The 18,236-nt window shown below is 44.7% G+C and overlaps 1 protein-coding gene across 1 annotated transcript; it reads left to right on the forward strand.

Moving 5' to 3' along the window:
* The first annotated feature begins 284 nt into the window (after nt 1-284).
* On the forward strand, nt 285-15,500 carry LOC118364402 (nonsense-mediated mRNA decay factor SMG5-like). Its single transcript, XM_035745915.2, has 22 exons — nt 285-736; nt 1,581-1,679; nt 1,771-1,894; nt 3,710-3,866; nt 3,939-4,028; nt 4,175-4,264; nt 4,707-4,785; nt 5,368-5,493; nt 5,615-5,683; nt 5,891-6,111; nt 6,291-6,428; nt 6,535-7,404; nt 7,672-7,841; nt 8,039-8,114; nt 9,629-9,804; nt 9,904-10,062; nt 10,184-10,243; nt 11,369-11,528; nt 13,016-13,106; nt 13,562-13,636; nt 13,794-13,932; nt 14,267-15,500. The coding sequence occupies exons 1-22, from the start codon at nt 672-674 to the stop codon at nt 14,348-14,350; spliced, it is 3,318 nt and encodes a 1,105-aa protein (XP_035601808.1). The 5' UTR covers nt 285-671; the 3' UTR covers nt 14,351-15,500.
* The last annotated feature ends 2,736 nt before the right edge of the window (nt 15,501-18,236 follow it).

Raw genomic sequence — 18,236 nt, forward strand, 5'->3', positions numbered from 1 at the left:
AATATATACAAACGTTTTACATTGCCAAGGATCACAAACAAACAAATTAATCATAATGACTCTGGCTGTCTGGCAATATAGCTAGGTTTCCACTAGGTTCTACAGCCACAAATTAAAAAAAAAATGTTTGCTTATTGGTCTTAATTCAAGGTTAGACATAAGGCTAGCAGTGTGGTAAAGGTTAGGGTTAAGGTAAAGTCATATTTTAATTAAGGGAAATTGTAGAATTAGTGGAGTTCATGATTTTGTGGCTGTGGTAACTAGTGCCGGTCGCGCGCGGAAGCAGGTCTAAGGTTTCACGCGAAGTCTCGCGCTGTTCTGGCAGTCGCTGTTTAATGGCTGTCCTCTTACTCGTAGCGATGTTTGGAACGGGGAAAAACACAAGGAAACCATCGGGGTGTGATAGCTGACCGGGAATTAACACAAACACTGGGGCATTCCCTCTCCTAAACGGTTTCCGAACGGATGGGCAGTTTGGCAAGCGACATAAGATACGAAAGCGACGTAGTAGTTAGCGGGAGAGGATAGAGCTGCTAACGTTAGCTAGTCAACACAGTTGTCACTGCCGGTGAGGCAAGCCCGGAGCAACCGTGACAAGAGTGGGGTTGAAGAGGGTGGGAACGCAGACTCTGTTGGACTGGAGCGTATGACTCTTGGCACCAGATGCTAACATGAGTGGACCTGGGCAGGATAGCGAGCCAGAGGCAAAAGTCCTCCTCATCAAGCGGCTATACAGGTGAGATAAAGGCCTTTTGCTGGGAAAAATTACATTAGCTAGCTAACAGTTGTAAAATAAATGGCTAGCTAACCTTAGCTAGTTTGCTAACTAGCTAGCCATCTATTCAAATAGCTAGTTAGCTAACTACCCAGTCACCTGTCTCTGTGACTTGCATAAGCTAACGTTAGCTAGTTAACTGTACTTGTCACGAAGCCATCGTCGAAGGGCAATGACATTTTTACGAAGTAGTCGGACATTTTCGATAGTATGGGTTTTAAATAACCAGATGTAGCACAGTGGGAACTTATGAAGCGGATAGCTAATTAGCGAACTAACGTTAGCTTCTAGACAACTGAGCACTAACAGCACAGTAACAAGCTACTGTACTATTAGCTAGCTAACTTATTCCTGTGTCAACTTGCTTTCTAAATAATGTTAGTAGTTTAACTACGTTGTGATAGCTTCAGCTGTCAGTATTGTCACAGTACTAGTTAGCTGATAGGCCTTGCTTGCTTGCTTGCTAGCTTGCTAGCTAGTTAGTTATTTATCAGCTAACTAGAAGCGTCTAGCAGAACATCACCACATGAATAATGTCGACTGGCTACTTTTAACATGCATAACTAGGCCTATTTAGGTCGAAACACAATTTTTCACAAGTCCCTTTAACTTCACATACCTAGTTAGGAAGCTATAATGTCAACCATTATCTCAGTGTGAAACATGTATGACAGTTTATATATTCCAGTTATAGCTAGCTAGCTAACGTTAGCTCCCTACATTTATAAGAATGAGTTTCCTCATTCCTCCAATGACAATTACCAAGTAATTTACCTGCCATAATAACTGTCTCTTGCGTGCTCAGGGCAGTGGTTGAGTCGGTACACAAGCTGGATGTCATCATTGGCAGCAAGTCATCGTACAGGGAGGTCTTCAAGCCTGAAAACATCAGCCTTCGCAACAAGTAAGCATTTTACTCTACTCCAACCTTTGCCCTAAACACTAAGGCAAGAGGCAAAGCACTAAACCCAACCTCATCCGTCTTCTGTGCCCAGGTTGAGGGAGCTGTGTGTGAAGCTGATGTTTCTCCACCCTGTGGACTATGGTCGCAAGGCTGAGGAGCTTCTGTGGAGGAAGGTCTACTACGAGGTCATCCAGGTCATCAAGACCCACAAGAAGGTACAGCATTTAAGGGTGTTTTCCCATATAGTCCTCTTTAAAATAACTGATCACCGTCCTCTTTAAAGTGAACATTGTGGTAAAAATGAAGCTAAAGAACTCTGTTCTCTTTGTATTCACACTTTCCTCGCTTTTGAATGGGGACTCTACTCTTTTGTAGTCCTCTTTGCATTCACATTGCTATATTTAGAAATGACCCAAAATCTTTTTCTAACATTCACTCAATGCGCTCTGGGACAAGCCACTTCCATTCGGCCATCAGATTTGCTACCAATGCTCCTTATAGGACACATCACTGCACTCTATACTCCTCTGTAAACTAGTTATCTCTGTATACCTGTCGCAAGACCCACTGGTTGATGCTTATTTATAAATCCCTCAATCCCCCATATCTGAGATACCTACTGCAGCCCTCATCCTCCACATACAACACACGTTCTGCCAGTCACATTCTGTTGAAGGTCCCCAAAGCGCACGCATCCCTGGATTTCTCCTCTTTTCAGTTCGCTGTAGTTAGCAACTGGAACGTGCTGCAAATAACACTCAAACTTGACAGTTTTATCTCCATCTCTTCATTCAAAGACTCAATCATGGACACTTACTGACAGTTGTGGCTGCTTCGTGTGATGTATTGTTGTCTCTACCTTCTTTCCTTTGTGCTGTTGTCTTGTGCCATGTTTTGTGCTGCTGCCATGTTGTCATGTTGTGTTGCTACCATACTGTGTTGTCATGTGTTGCTGCCATGCTATGTTGTTGTCTTAGGTCTTTCTTTATGTAGTGTTGTGGTGTCTCTCTTGTGTGTGTTGTCCTATATTTTTTTTAATGCCAGCCCCCGTCACTGCAAGAGGACTTTTGGTAGGCCGTCATTGTAAATAAGAATGAGTTCTTAACTGACTTGCCTAGTTGTTAAAAAAAAAAAATATATATATATATATCACAAATAATACATTTAATCAAAATATGTTATTGGACAGATATACTTACTTACATTTCATAATCTAATATATTGCATTTAGTTAAACGATGAGACAAAGTAATTGTAATCAGAAGATACTATTAACTTGTAATTATTATTGGTAACAGAATAAATAGTGGAAGAATAACTGCAGATTAAATAATGCTGTAATTGAAAATTGTACACCCAATGTAGGCTACTGCCCCTTAAAGAGCTAGAATAGATTTGGACGTTATGTTGATTCTCACCAAATATGTTTTCTCACACTTCCAACCCCACAATCAAATAAACAGTGTATGAAACTCTCTTATAGATCACATATTGCAAACAAATAATCTGAACTAAAAACACTACACATTTTGGAATGTCTGTGCGTCCTTGACAATCGCTAATCAATATCCAAAAACGGCACACTGTTTTTTTCCCCTCGGAACTGCACATAATCTTCTCTCTTGTGGCACCAATGTGAGGGGTTATGGCAGGGAAAACAGTGTTGCAGTAGTGTGTAATCGCAAGCGAACCTGGGGAGCATTGCCCTAAATAATGGAACCGAACTCGGACCAACTCTGGAGATGTCCTCAGTTTGCTTCGGGGGCTGTTTTGAGGGGTCCGAGTTCCTTTTGGAGTTTTAAACACTGCATTATGCAAACCACACTGAGTTCACAAAAATGTGCTAAAAGGGACTGTGTGAAAACACCCTAAGTTATTGGGGAAATGTTGACTGTGTGGCCAGTACAGTGACTCCTGAGCTTTCAGACATGCACACGTTATCTTTCCTCATGCCCTACACACAACCCTTAACTTTTATTTCTAATCTCTTCTTATTACCTGGCCCCTTTTTATCTCTCTGTCTTTTGCAGCACATCCACAGTCGCAGTGCCCTGGAGTGTGCCTACAGGACTCACCTGATAGCCGGCGTGGGCTTCTATCAGCACCTGCTGCTCTACATCCAGTCCCACTACCAGCTGGAAATGCAGGACTGCATCGACTGGACCCATGTTACCGACCCCCTCATCGGTGAGAGACACACTCAGGTCAGCGGTATCTGTGATTGACATTGTGTATAAATTATTGTATTTGTTTTTGTAGGTCGGAAGAAGCCGGTATCAGCCACCCCTAAGGAGATGGAGTGGGCCCAAATGGCCTGCCATCGCTGCCTGGTGTACCTGGGAGATCTCGGTAATACAAACTTAATCTTTCTCACCAAATAGATTTGAGACAACCTTATTTGTATGACCATGGAATATAGTTTCCCAAATCCAAGGTCACGTTTATTTTAATGTATAGGAGAGGTTTACAGGAGGTTGTTTGAATGTTTTCCACAGCCCGTTACCAGAACGAGTTGGCTGGGGTGGAGGCTGAGCAGCTGTCAGAGCGGTTCTACCACCAGGCCCTGTCAGTCACTCCGCACGTAGGTGAGTTGACAACAAGGTGTTACCGGCCCTCTCGTTCACAGCACATTACCGCCATTTTTCACACTAACCGGTTTACTCACACCACCATCTACAAATGAATCACTCTTGTTATATTGCCCACATAGAGATGAACTCACACAGGACTTATTGATTGAGCTTTATTATATGACTGGTCAAAGCTTTACGCAACTCATAGTGATCTAGCTGAACGGTTAGCGGACCATTTCAGCCAGGAACGGGAAATTCAGTAACTGTTGGCCAGGAGAGTGCATTCAGTCTCAAGAAATCACTGATCCACATTTGAAACGTTCTGTCTTTTTGAGAGGGCTTCAGAGGGCTTCATCAGTCGAACTGAAAGTCAATATTAAATGGCTGCTGCTAAAGGAAAGCAATGTCTTTATTGTGCCATGATGTTGACAAGTGTTTGATGTTTTGTTTTCAGGAATGCCTTTCAATCAGTTAGGTACACTGGCGGGGAGTAAATTCTACAACGTGGAGGCCACCTATTACTACCTACGCTGGTGAGAGGAGACTTCAACACGTCTAGATTTACTGCAGCACATCCACAATCTATGACTGGTCTGTAGACTATGCTGTGCTATTGTTCTCTACCTTAGTGGGGCAATGTAGTCACACTGCTGGGGAGAAATATCTTCATGGCAGCAATTCATATTTGGATCACATCAGTAGGCACTAAATAGCATGTTTGAAATGGTAGAGGTTCTGAAACCAGTCTGTTAGGAGAAGAAGCCCAATTTCGGATCCAGAACACGTTAAAAAAAGACTTGCCACCGAGTGGTACCGGGACGATACCAGTTTTGCAATAACCGTTAGTAGTGGTGGGTTTACAAAACACAAAGCGGATTGAGCTTTCGGAAAACAGCCCTGATTTTGGAAAAACGTTGTCATCCAGCCACAATTATTTGTTTTCCGAGCTATAGCACACACTATTTTACATACAGCTGTTTTTTAAAGGACCAAAGAGTTGGGTCTGCTTCGTGTTTTCATTGCCATGGACGAAAAATTGCGATACTGGTATCGTCACACCCCTACCACCAAGTATTGATCATGGTTGTCTCCTCTATGGTCCCGTGTTTGAACAGTATACAGTCGGAGACTCCCTTCGAGGGGGCCTACGGGAATTTGAAGCGTCTGTTTGATAAAGCTGCTAAGATGTACCACCAGGTGAAGAAACAGGAGCTGAAGAAGCTGTCTCCCTCACGGCAAAGGTCAGTCTGGTTTCCTCACACCACAGCCCTGAAATGACAAATCACTAGGTCAGCATTGAAACAGGTATTGAGATAGTCCTCTTTGGGATTATTACTCTTTCTACAACTGTTTTCTTTCCAGATCCAAGGACATCAAGCAACTTCTGGTGAGCTACATGTACCTGCAGAGTCTACTACAGCCCAAGAACAGGTTAGGACTCACTTTTAACCATTTAGGCCCTAGTCATTTATCTTAATAGGAACCTTGACATTTTGTCCATATATGACAAAGCTATCTGATGATAATAACAATTCATTGAATTTTTATAACCCTGTTTGGTTAGTCTCAACCTGCTTTCTATTGTCTGTTGGGTCCGTGTTTGTAATGTCTTACCATTTCTCTCCTCCCTGTGAGTAGTCTGCTGGAGACAGAGCTGACCTCTCTGTGTCAGTCGGTGCTGGAGGATTTTAACCTGGTGCTGTTCTACCTGCCCTCGCCGCCACATGGCCACGAGGCCACTTCCCCCAGCGAGGAGGAGCTTGAGGAGCACGACTCGCCCTGCGCCCTGCTCCCCGACGCCCTCATCTTCAAGATGGTGGTCACCTGCCTCATGGTGGTGCACAGCCTGAAGCGGGGAGGTCAGTAAGAATATAGATGTCACATATTTGTTTTTACAAATCGCTTTTCAAACATTGTATAGGGTGTTTTAAGTAGAGCTGAGTCGGCATGTGAGGATAGTGACATACTGCAAGGGAGAAATAAGGGGATATGTTGATTCGTTGTATTGCAAAGTTGATATGTCGACTTGTTTGTGTAGGGTCCAAGCAGTACAGTGCGTCAATAGCCTTCACGCTGGCCCTCTTCTCCCACCTGGTGAACCATGTCAACATCCGCCTGCAGGCTGAGCTGGAGGAGGGGGAGAGCCAGGTGCCCCCACTGCAAACTGACAACACAGGTGAGAACACCACTCCCAGCTAACCTCATGCTGCCTATACACTATTCATGTTCTGTTAATCCTCTGAAAAACAAATGGAACGATGATGATATTTGTTTGCTCCTAGACGACTCTGAGTTGAGAGACCCGACTGACCCGTTGACATCGGAGGAGAGGCCCCTGCAGAACGGCTCTCTGGACCATGAGGAGGACGAGGGGGGCCACCGGAGTAGTTTGGCCCAGAAAGCAGGCGTCGGTGAGCGGAAGGCGGAGGAGGAGAAACAGAAGCAAAAGAAGTATGCCCGCCTCTCCATGCTGCGCCGCCGCCGCGCCACCTGCAAAGAAGATGAGAGCGACCTGAGCGAGGGCTTCGAGAGTGATGAAGAGGAGGAAGAAGAGCAGAGGGGCTGCGCCGACTCTGGGGGTGCCTCATCGGGACCCCCACTCACCCCCGCCATGCTGGGGAAGGAGAGCAAGAGAGGGAGGGAGCACCCGACAGAGGGGACCTGGGAGAGCGGCTCGGAGGAAGACGAGGAGGGCGGCACGGCCTTCGATGTGGAGACTGACTCGGACATGAACAGCCAGGAGTCACGCTCCGACCTGGAGGATATAGAGGACTCAGAAACCCCGGAGAACTTGGACACCCCTCCTCGGGGGGAGCTGCAGCCCGGAGAAGACGATGAGGAGCAAGCCAATCCCAGGGAGGACGGCGACGGGGACACCCCTCCAGCCACCAATGGCCCCCTCCTGCCCAGCGACCCCAGTATCAGCAGTAACCTCCAGGCCATGTCATCCCAGCTGTTCCAGGCCAAGCGCTGCTTCCGCCTTGCGCCCACCTTCAGCAACGTGCTGCTGAGGCCCCACAGCTCCTCCACCAACCCCACCTCCACCGACCCAGATGCCTCCTCCACCACCCCCTCCCAGGAGACGCCGCCTCCCCCGGGGGACTCACCCTGCGACGCCGGCCCGGTCACTGCCAACGGAACCAACGACAATGGTTAGTAACCTGCCCACACACAGTGACGGCTGTGTTGATTATTATGTGATTTTTGTATAGTGCAGGATATTCATTTTTTTTTTTAAAGATTAACTTCAATATAATGATGTACTTCTAGTCTGTTTTTAGTCTTTCCCAAAGACTACATTGGGTAACAGCACATTGCAAAAATGATGCCATTTTATAACAGTATATCTGAGGTTACCCCTAAGAACTAGGGTGTAGAATAAACACATGTTCATTTTTTTATTTGTCCATTCCCTGTAGAGGTGGATTCTGATTCAGAGTGTAGCGTGCACAGCAACCAATCAGTACACAGTGAGAAGACCCTGTCAGAGAGACTGGAGATTCTGACCAATCAGGGGCTCATCCAGGTGGTCAAGGTGTTTGTGGATTGGCTGAGAACCAACACTGACATTATCGTCATGTGTGCACAGGTAAAGGGGGTGGATTTTTCAGTAGAAGCTCTTACAAACAATATGCATTGAAAAATCCAATTTGCATTAAATTGGTAAAATACAAGTTAATCTTTGTATCAGCTGACTCGGGTGAAGGGTTTGTAGTCTTCATCATTGTTGGTGTCTGTTTCACTGTCTGTCTTCTGCTCAATGTAACGCCGTTACTCTGTCTGTAGAGTTCTCAGAGCCTATGGAACAGACTGTCTGTGCTACTCAACCTGCTGCCTGACGGGAACAAGATGCTGGAAGCAGGTGAGTTACTAAATGCACCCGTTCTTTTTATGGGTTGTTAATCTGCGTTTTTTATTTATTTATTTTTACCTTTTTTCAACTAGGCAAGTCAGTTAAGAACAAATTCTTACTGTAATTGCTGGACTATTAAGCGCACCTGAATATAAACCGCACCCACTGAATTATTAAAAAATATGTATTTTGTACATAAATAAGCCGCACATGTCTATAAGCCGCAGGTACATTGAAACAAATTAACTTTACACAGCCTTTAAACGAAACCCGGCTTGTAACAAAAATAAATAGGCTTTAACGAAACACGGATTGTAACAAACATTTAAACAGTAGCCTACCAAGAAAGTCATTGGTCACTATCTTCCTCCTCCTGTGCACTGAAACCACTGAAGTCATCTCCTTCGGTGTCGGAGTTGAATAGCCTCAGAATTGCTTCATCCGATGTTGGATCGTTTTCATTGTCGCGCTTGTCACATTCATCCGGAGGCAAATATACCCCGCTGAGCTCATGCTGCCCCTTCAACACGCAGCAGTCCAGCCTTTCGAAACCCGTTGTTGATAGTGGATTTTTTGACAATGCTCCACGCTGTCAGGACCCACTGGCAGACTTGACCATAAGTTGCTCTTCGCCTGCGGCCCGTTTTAGTGAAGGATTTCTCCCCACTTGTCATCCAAGCCTCCCACTGAACACGAGCGCCACCTTAAATGCATGATTTACACTGATGTTGAGTGGCTGCAAATACTTTGGGCCATCTGCTTTTCTTCCCTCTGAAAGTTTTGTTGTCTTTTTTCACTGAGTCAGTTCCTCACGCTGCTGTTTACAAAGTCTTATAATCGACTCATTAAGGCCAAGCTCCCGCGCAGCAGCTCTATTTCCTTTTCCAACAGCCAGATCGATCGCCTTCAACTTGAAAGCTGCATCATATGTATTTCTCCGTGTCTTTGCCATGATGAGGGTGACAAAATTACTACCATAATCAGAATGATGGGAAGTTTGAGCGCGCTCGATTTACGTCACATTATGTGACGGTGCTCAGTTTTTTGGCGGCATGAATCTTGCGAAAGCGGGAAAAATCCATAAATTAGCCGCGTCATTGTATAAACCGCGAGGTTCAAAGTGTGGGAATAAAGTAGCGGCTTATAGTCCGGAAATTACAGTATTTACAATGACTGCCTAACCCGGATGACGCTGGGCCAATTGTGCGCCGCCCTATGGGACTCCCAATCCACGGCCTGTTATGATACAGCCTGGAGTCAAACTATGATCTGTAGTGACGCCTCTAGAACTGAGATGCAGCGCCTTAGAACGCTGTGCCACTCGGGAGCCCGAGGTGGAGGCTTGAGTTGGCCAAATTCTTCTCTCCCCCTCTCTCACATTATATTTCTCATTCCATCTGTTCTCTTTTCCTCTCTGGTTATTTTAACCCATCTTTTCAGGGATGAAATTCCAAATGTGTCTCATTCTGTGGAGCACATGTGAGAAGAAGTCACTTCTTAATCTCTCTCTCTGTGTATTTTAGAGCTGGGTTTGAACACTGAGGTGACGGAGCTGCTGAGTGTGTGTGAGCAGCCTGGCCTGATCCAGTCCCTGCTGCTGCCTGAGGACCTGGCCCTGCGACACCTACCTGCCCTCAACCTGGCCCACCGCCGCCTCGACTACACCCGCCCCAGACCTTCCCTCAGCCCCGTACAGGAGGTACACACACCTAGCTTCCCTTAGACACCCTCACTGTTTTGCTGCCCTCTCTCTACTTTACTATCTCACTTGATCTCTCCCTTTCTCTCCCCATCTCAGTGTGTGGTGCGCGTGTGCTGCATCCGCAGCTTTGGCCACTTCCTCACTAATCTCCAATGCAATGTGCTGCACTTCAACCCGGAGGCGGGCATCTTCACCAGCATCACCCAATCGGAGCAGGAAAACCTGGTTCAGCAGGCCAAGGCCCAGATCCGAATGGTGAGCGACAGTTGAATGAACCAATGAGACCAAAACAGCAGCAGTCACTCTAGTTTCAGTATTTTTTTCACTTGTGAAGCTCAAATACTATTATCTATTTCAACACTGTTTGTGTGTCTAGGCAGAGGAGGAGGCTCGACGAAATCGCTTGATGAGAGACATGGCTCAGCTCCGACTACAGGTCTTTCTTCTGGAACATTCCATTCTATCATAAACCAAACACTATCAATCTAGCTATCTGACACTATACTGAGTGTACAAAACATTAGTAACATTCCATTTCCATTACATACTGTAGACTGACCATGTGAATCCAGGTGAATGCTATAATCCCTAATTGATGTCACTTGTTAGTCCACTTCAATCAGTGTAGATGAAGGGGAGGAGACAGGTTAGAAAATAAGGATTTTTAACTCTTATGACAATTGAGACATGGATTGTGTATGTGTGCCATTCAGAGGGTCAATGGGCAAGACAAAGGATTTAAGTGCCTTTGAACGGGGTATGGTATGTGGCAGGTACATCGGTTTGTGTCAAAAACTGCACCGCTGCTGGGTTTTTCAAGCTCAACAGTTTCCTGTGTGTATCAACAATGGACCACCACGCAAAGGACATCCACCCAACTTGACACAACTGTGAGAAGCATTGGAGTCAACATGGGCCAGCATCCCTATGGAACGCAATTGACACCTTGTAGAGTCCACACCCTGACGAATTGAGGCTGTTCTGAGGGCAGGGGGGGTGTGTGCAACTCCAATATTAGGAAGGTTTTCTTCATGTTTGGTATACTGGGTGTATATGTCTTAATTTACTTTTGCACCCAAAACCTTGAAGTGAATTTCATTAGATTTCAGCTGATGGTTAGGATGATTCCATTGAAGTATATTACTTAATGTTGAATGTACAAATACACTGCCCTCTGTAATTCTTGGGATGGTGAAGCATTTTTTTCTTTTGGCTCTATGCAAGAATTTGGATTTGAAATCAAACAATGACTATGTGGTTAAAGTGCAGACTCTGTCAGCTTTAATTTGAGGGTATTTTCATCCATATCGGGGGAGCCGTTTAGAAATTACAGCACTTTTTGCACGTAGTCCCCCCTCCCCCATTTTAGGAGAGCAGAAGTTCGGGACAAATTCACTTGTGTGGTAAAAAGTTTATAGATTTGATTTAAAATCCAATTTTGTAGGGTATAGAGCCAAAAGAAGATGAAATGCTTCACTGTCCCAATAATTATGGAGGACACTGTATTATCCACTCAACATCCCGTCAAGTTAAGCAATTTGTCACGTGTCTTACCCTACAGTTGGAGGTGTCTCAGCTAGAGGGCAGTCTGCAACATCCCAAGACCCAGTCATCCATGTCTCCGTACCTGGTACCTGACTCTGCCGCCCTGTGCCAGCACCTCAACCTCCTCAGACATCTGGCTGGCAGTGGCTGCTTCATCATCATCATTCCCCGCACAGGTGAGCACAGAGCCATGCCCTGTCTGGGTGAATAAACCCAGTGTTCGACTGGATGAGTCTGTTTGAATGCAGTCATAATTTAAAGGTTTCTCACCAGAATTGCGTGGAGATAAAATTGTGATAAATATGATTTCTATATTGCAGGGTTATTGAAGTATATGGGGTCCAGGTTTGAATCAGGTTATTTACAGGGGGGCCAGACATCTTATACATGGGATTACTCTTATAAAGCACATTTATTAAAAGTACATTTTAAGTGCTTTAAGATAAGCCTAATTCAGTGCATGAAATTGTTTAAATAATGGAACATTTGTACTTGTAACACAGTTGACCTGCATCACATTAATTCCTACCTTCCTGTCCATTTTAGACATGGCTTCATCTTTTGTTTTTGTTTACACATAGTGAACCTTTTAGGCATGTCATATCTCAGTTGACTAACTTGTGCAGAGAAGTCTCTCTCCCCTCGCATCAGTAGAGAAAGACTCCCTGTAACAAACTGCACCACCTCTGTGGGGACTTAAACTGAAAGCTGACTTTGCAACCAGATTTGAGGAGTTTATCTTAAAACTCTGACATCACGGGAGTGATCTGTACTGATGATAACTGAATATAGTTGCGCAGTGTAGGGAAATCAAATCAGAGGAGAAAATAACATGTATTTTTTTTCTTGACACGGTTTTCAATCATATCAACTGTTTTTATCCCTTCCCTGTACTCTCAAATTAAATCCTTTCTATTGATTGAAGATGTCACTGAAAAACGAACATCTGATATGGACTGTTCATCAAGCATTTTCACTAGATATGTTTTGGCTTTTTTGTGGCGTCAATCACGGAGAAAAGCAACTATCTCCTTCCTAAGCTAACACAGGCTGCTCTCTTGACATCATTATTACCCGTGCTTAGCCACTGAGCATCATTATGTAAAAGTAGATCATGATGCTCAGCAGACCACAAATCAAGTGATGTTGCAGGCTAGATGTTGATTGGATAAAGTTTATGATAACCATGGCTGAGTCTGTGGTGTTTAACTCACTGCTGAGTTTACACCAGAGCATGATTTGCAGTGATCTCATCTGCTGTGAAAAAGCCGATAGGTGGGCAGACAGACCCTGTTAGCAGCTCTGATTGGCTGTAACAGGTATGTTGGGTGACATTGATTGACAGCATTTCATGGGCGGGACTACAGGGAAACAGATTTCCCCCATTGGAGAATGTTGAACAATGGCTAATTTTGGCTCTTTATTTTTTTAATACTTTTCAGAATTGATCAGAAGCCCACTCTAAATTGATAAACGGGCCTGATTTGTCCTACTGGCAGCCAGTTGAATAGCCCTGCTATTTTGTTTTGACATTGGCTATTTGCTGGCTGTGTTTTGTAAGTTCCCGAAGGGGACGACTGAAGCTGTGTTGTCTTTCTAGTTAGAGCATGAAATGAATAGATACCAAAGTTTAAACATGATGGTTGACTGTTATGTGCTTCAGTGATTGATGGCCTTGACCACCTGAAGAAGGAGAATGCCGGAGCGAGAGACGGTATCCGCTTCTTGGAGTCTGAGTTCCGTAAAGGCAACAGGTATATGTCTGTCTCAACCCTCAAGTGTGATGAATATAGTGGGCCACATTTTAAGATCTGACAACCACAATCAGCCAACCCAGCACAAGCGAAGCCAGTTCTTGTGTCAGAAGCATAGCCTGTTGTCATTGAATGGGATATGTTGAGTTGACAGTTCCATGAATGTAAAGATAAAGCCATTTTCAATGTGCTTAGCCTTTATCCTGTGTGAAACCCTAGAGACAATGATACACAGGTCATTGTTCCTTTATATCAATTTATCTCAAGTAACCGATTTCAAATGAGCTAGCTGTTGGGGCCCATATTGCCCTTAATACTTCAGATCTTAACAAAACAATGTTTCTAACCATAACCCACTCTGAATCCGTGATCCAGTAAACTAAAAATAGGCTGCAACCCATATGGATGAAGACAATGTATGTTGTAAACCCCTCTTCCGCCCCCCTCTACCTCAGGTACATACGTTGCCAGAAGGAGTCAGGGCGGAGTTTTGAGAGGGACAAACTGAAACGCCAGGACATGGAAGCCTGGTAAGCCTCCATTTGTCTTTCTGCAGTCTCTTCACATGGCCACCTCTCAATACTTAGCATTCTTATACAAATGCTTCAAAAGTGGTAAAAGATTTCATGAAAGCTGTAAAACTCTTTCCCAGTGTTAACTGTTTTCCTTATGTGTCCTGATTTCAAGGCATCTATACAAGACTGTGGACAGCTGTCGTCAGCTGACCGTCTCCCAGAGCAACGGAGACGAAGACACAGCTGGCATGGTCACTATTCTCACCGGTCACTCAGTGGAGGATCTGTGTACCCGCTCTGTACCCATGAAGGTCAGTGAGCAACAATACACATCATAACTACAACCACTCACTCAGTTCCTTAGGCTCTCCAGCAATCACTGTTGGTATGGGCGGCTGGTCTGACTACTGTGTATTTCTGGTTTATCCCTTGCGTTGTACAGTATTGCTATTAATATTTCCCTGTTATAAACCATTTTGCCATGGTGTAGATCTTTGTAGAGAGCCAGAGTTCTTTCTGAGAGAAGTTTGGCATGTTCGACCTCCCCCGTTCATCCTTCCGTGATATTTACCTTACATTGTATGTTCATTGGCGTTAGAAGAGTTGAAGTCTTACCCTCCATTGTCTGTGTCTCCTTGGTAACAGTCGGCCGTCCAGGCAGTGGCAACAGCAGGCATGGAGCTGAAGAACATTGTGGAGTTTTACCGTCAGTGGAAGGAGATTGGCTGAGAGCTTCGGGGGCGAGGTCGGCACGGCGGACAGCTGATCACACACTCACTCCCTCTCTCTCTCCCACTCTGTTGCTCTGTCTGTATCTGCGTCTCCAAGGAAAATCAACTCTCGGAAAGAAAGAAGGGGGGATGTAAAACAGTTGAAGGAAAGAAAAGGCGAGACACATGGGCAAAGGGGGCAATAAGAAACAGCAGAAGACCCCCAAACATAAAGAAGTGATCCCAAAGGTCGGGGTGAGAATTAAGTGGGGACGCTACGCACTTAGTGACCCTGGTTCACATCATAACCAGGCATATACTGTATACGATAGAAACGAGTACATTACGTGTCGAGAGAGAACCACTCATACACATTCACGCTCAGTTAAATCCATTGGTTTAGATGTGTAGAGCAGTGTTTCCAGTTTCCTCCTTTCCCTCTATTTGTGTTGTGAAGGTGGGACTATGTCAGCCCTATGGCTGGCTGGGTCTGGTCTGCTAAGGCAGGGGGATGTGGAGTAAATCCCAAAGAGAACACATCTCTAGCGTGCCAATCGATGAGCCGCTCGACACATCGGAGTCTTGGAGCTCGAGGGTTACAAACAGGGGTTCAGGTCAATGGACGTACACTTCTCCAGGATTTGTTTCTTTCCTATCAGTTTTTTTGCGGTGTACTTTTTGTGTCCAGTGATTAATGTATTGTTATCTGTGTATGAGGAGGAATAATAATGACGGTTTATGCCCTGCTATTGTTTTAATTTGGATTTTATTTTTGTACCCAAATATACTTTATTTTGTGTTTTGTAAGATGTGCTGAATACACACAGGAATGAAATGCAGGGGGAGGGATGGGGTTGTCTTATATTGTTTCCCTAAACCTGTCTGGTAATCCTTTCGTTCTCAAGGAAATAGTCCTGACTTCTGTGTCATGGTGCCATTTTAGGAAGAGGTAGACTCGAGTGGGTCAGCTTTGTGCTGTTGCTAGATGTTAAGGAGAGCGGGGCCTGCTGTTGTCCCAATATGGCAGTGCGAGGTGTTTGTTTTGACCCCTGTGAACTCCTGATATATCCCATCTACCATCATCACTAAATGTCCCATCATGCACAGTGCAAAGGAACTCGGTATGTGTGTGGCCACGCATTGAACAATAAAATGAACTCATTTTAAAATGTCTTCTTGTTTTCACTCTCTTGTAGAAACCATTTACAGTGGCAACTTTTCAAAGCTTTACACAATTCATGACATGGCACAGGACACTCTGAATTGGGAAAGCAACCTATTTGAACAGAACATACTCATTGCTGCACCCTTATGACAATAATAGCCATTGTTTCAATAAGTTGAACTTATCCAGAGACTATGACCGGCCAACATTTAAAATAAAATATTGTGTTTCAAATCAAATAGTCTGTGTAGCCATTTGATTAGCTGTTCAGAAGACTTATAAACTCAGCAAAAAATAATGTCCCTTTTTCAGGACCCTGTTTTTCAAAGATAATTTGTAAAAATCCAAATAACTTCACAGATCATTGTAAAATGGTTTAAACACTGTTCCCCATGCTTGTTCAATGAACCATAAACAATTAATGAACATGCAACATTTGTTAAGACAGCTTACAGACGGTAGGTAATTAAGGTCACAGTTACGAAAACGTAGGACACAAAAGAGGCCTTTCTACTGACTGAAAAACACCAAAAGAAAGATGCTTATGGTCCCTGCTTATTTGCGTGAACGTGCCTTAGGCATGCTGCAAAGAGGCATGAGGACTGCAGATGTGGCCAGGGCAATAAATTGCAATGTCCGTACCTAAGACAGCAACGACAACTGCCTGAGTTACACCAGGAATGCACAATCACTCCATCAGTGCTCAGACTGTCCGCAATAGGCTGAGAGAGACTGGACTGAGGGCTTATAGGCCTGTTGTAAAGGCAGGTCTTCACCAGACATCACAGGCAACAACGTCGACTATGGGCGCAAACCCACCGTCGCTGGACCAGACAGCACTGGCAAAAAGTGCTCTTCACTGACGAATCGTGGTTTTGTCTCACCATGGGTGACCGTCGGATTCGCGTTATCGTCGAATGAATGAGCATTACACTGAGACCTATACTCTGGAGCAGGATCGATTTGGAGGTGGAGGGTCTGTCATGGTCTGGGGCGGTGTGTCACAGCATCATCGGACAGAGCTTGTTGTCATTGCAGGAAATCTCAACGCTGTGCATTACAGGGAAGACATCCTCCTATCTCATGTGGTACCTTTCCTGCAGGCTCATCCTGACATGACTCTCCAGTATGACAATGCCACCAGCCATACTGCTCGTTCTGTGTGGGATTTCCTGCAAGACAGGAATGTCAGTGTTCTGCCATGGCCAGCGAAGAGCCCAGATCTCAATCCCACTGAGCATGTCTGGGACCTTTTGGATCGGAGGGTGAGGGCTAGGGCCATTCCCCCCAGAAATGTCCAGGAACTTGCATGTGCCTTGGTGGAAGAGTGGGGTGACATCTCACAGCAAATCTGGTGCAGTCCACGAGGAGGGGATGCACTGCAGTGCTTGATGCAGCTGGTGGCCACACTGGATGCTGACTGTTACTTTTGATTTTGACCACCCCTTTGTTCAGGGACACATTCCATTTCTGTTAGTCACATGTCTGTGGAACTTGTTCAGTTTATCTCTCAGGTGTTACATCTTATGTTCATACAAATATTTACACGTTAAATCTTCTGAAAATAAACGCAGTTGACAGTGAGATGACGTTTCTTTATTTGTTGAATTTATTTTTGGGGTAGAAGCTGTTAAGAAGATTTTTGGACCTAGACTTAGCACTCTGGTACCGCTTGCTGTTGGAACACATTTAATGTTTTTTATTTTACAGGCGTGTTCGAAAGTTTAAAAACACCCGTACCTATTGAAATATGGTAGTTCTGTTCCACTTTCCTCTCTAACTTCTCATTCTGAACCCGTTCAGTGTAGTCTGGCTCATCAATCAATCTCGGTCCTGTGAGTAGGTCTCTGTGTGCCATCTATCCTGGTCTCTTCTGTTGTGAGGTCTCGTGCCCCTCACTACCCTGGATGCCTGGGCCCCATGCCCACCATTCTGCATGGCAGTGAGTAACCAATCCCCTGGCAGCGGGGTCAGCGCCACCCCAACAGAAGATGGTTGGCACAGCACAGGGCTGGCCCACTCTCTGGTGGTGGGGAGGTGAACAGTCCAGGGCCCTGTTTCCCAAAAGCATATTTTGGCGAAGTTCATCATTAGAACCTGCATAGGAGCATATGATAGCAGATAGCAAAAATGTGTAGAATTTTAGGAAATTAGCTTTAAAACTGCAAAATGTTATCTCAGCCTCATGGCAGCACTTTTTGTTCTCTGCCCCTGGCAGAATTACAGGAAATCTGCTTTAAAAAAACAATAATGACAATGTGTAGAATAGCATTAGAAAACAGCATTTTCGTCTCTCTGCACCATGGCAACATGTGTTAATGCACATTTTGGCAGAGGTTAATGCCCCGTGGCCCCCTTGACCCCAAATGTGGTAGTTTGGCCCTAGGGGTGCTGAGGGAGGATAAAAAGTCCTAACAAAGCATTTTGTCAATGTGCCTCTCAGTCCATGAAAAAAAAGCCCTGTTTTTCATGTAGATTTGGTTCAGTTGGAATATTATAAAGTGACCTGCCTGCCTTGATTTACTGAGTGAACATTTCTGAAAAATTGAAACCTATATGAAACCGCCTATATGATTATGGTATTGAATGGGCTACAGAAGAAAATCAGCATCATTGAAATCATCCAATAGTCTTCGGATCTGTTTAAACAATGTAATGTGAAAAACTTTCCAATGTGGCATTTTTATTAAGAAAATTATATAACTGTTTGTGCATGTAAATTATAATAATTATGCGATGA

This window comes from Oncorhynchus keta, chromosome 31 (genome assembly GCF_023373465.1).
Source record: "Oncorhynchus keta strain PuntledgeMale-10-30-2019 chromosome 31, Oket_V2, whole genome shotgun sequence".
Classification (NCBI taxonomy): Eukaryota; Metazoa; Chordata; class Actinopteri; order Salmoniformes; family Salmonidae; genus Oncorhynchus; species Oncorhynchus keta.

Coding starts and splice junctions, on each gene's coding strand:
- LOC118364402 (XM_035745915.2), top strand. CDS start 672: ATGAGTGGACCTGGGCAGGATAGCGAGCCAGAGGCAAAAGTCCTCCTC. Junction 1,680..1,770: donor AACATCAGCCTTCGCAACAA/GTAAGCATTTTA, acceptor TTCTGTGCCCAG/GTTGAGGGAGCTGTGTGTGA. Junction 13,107..13,561: donor GAGTTCCGTAAAGGCAACAG/GTATATGTCTGT, acceptor CCTCTACCTCAG/GTACATACGTTGCCAGAAGG.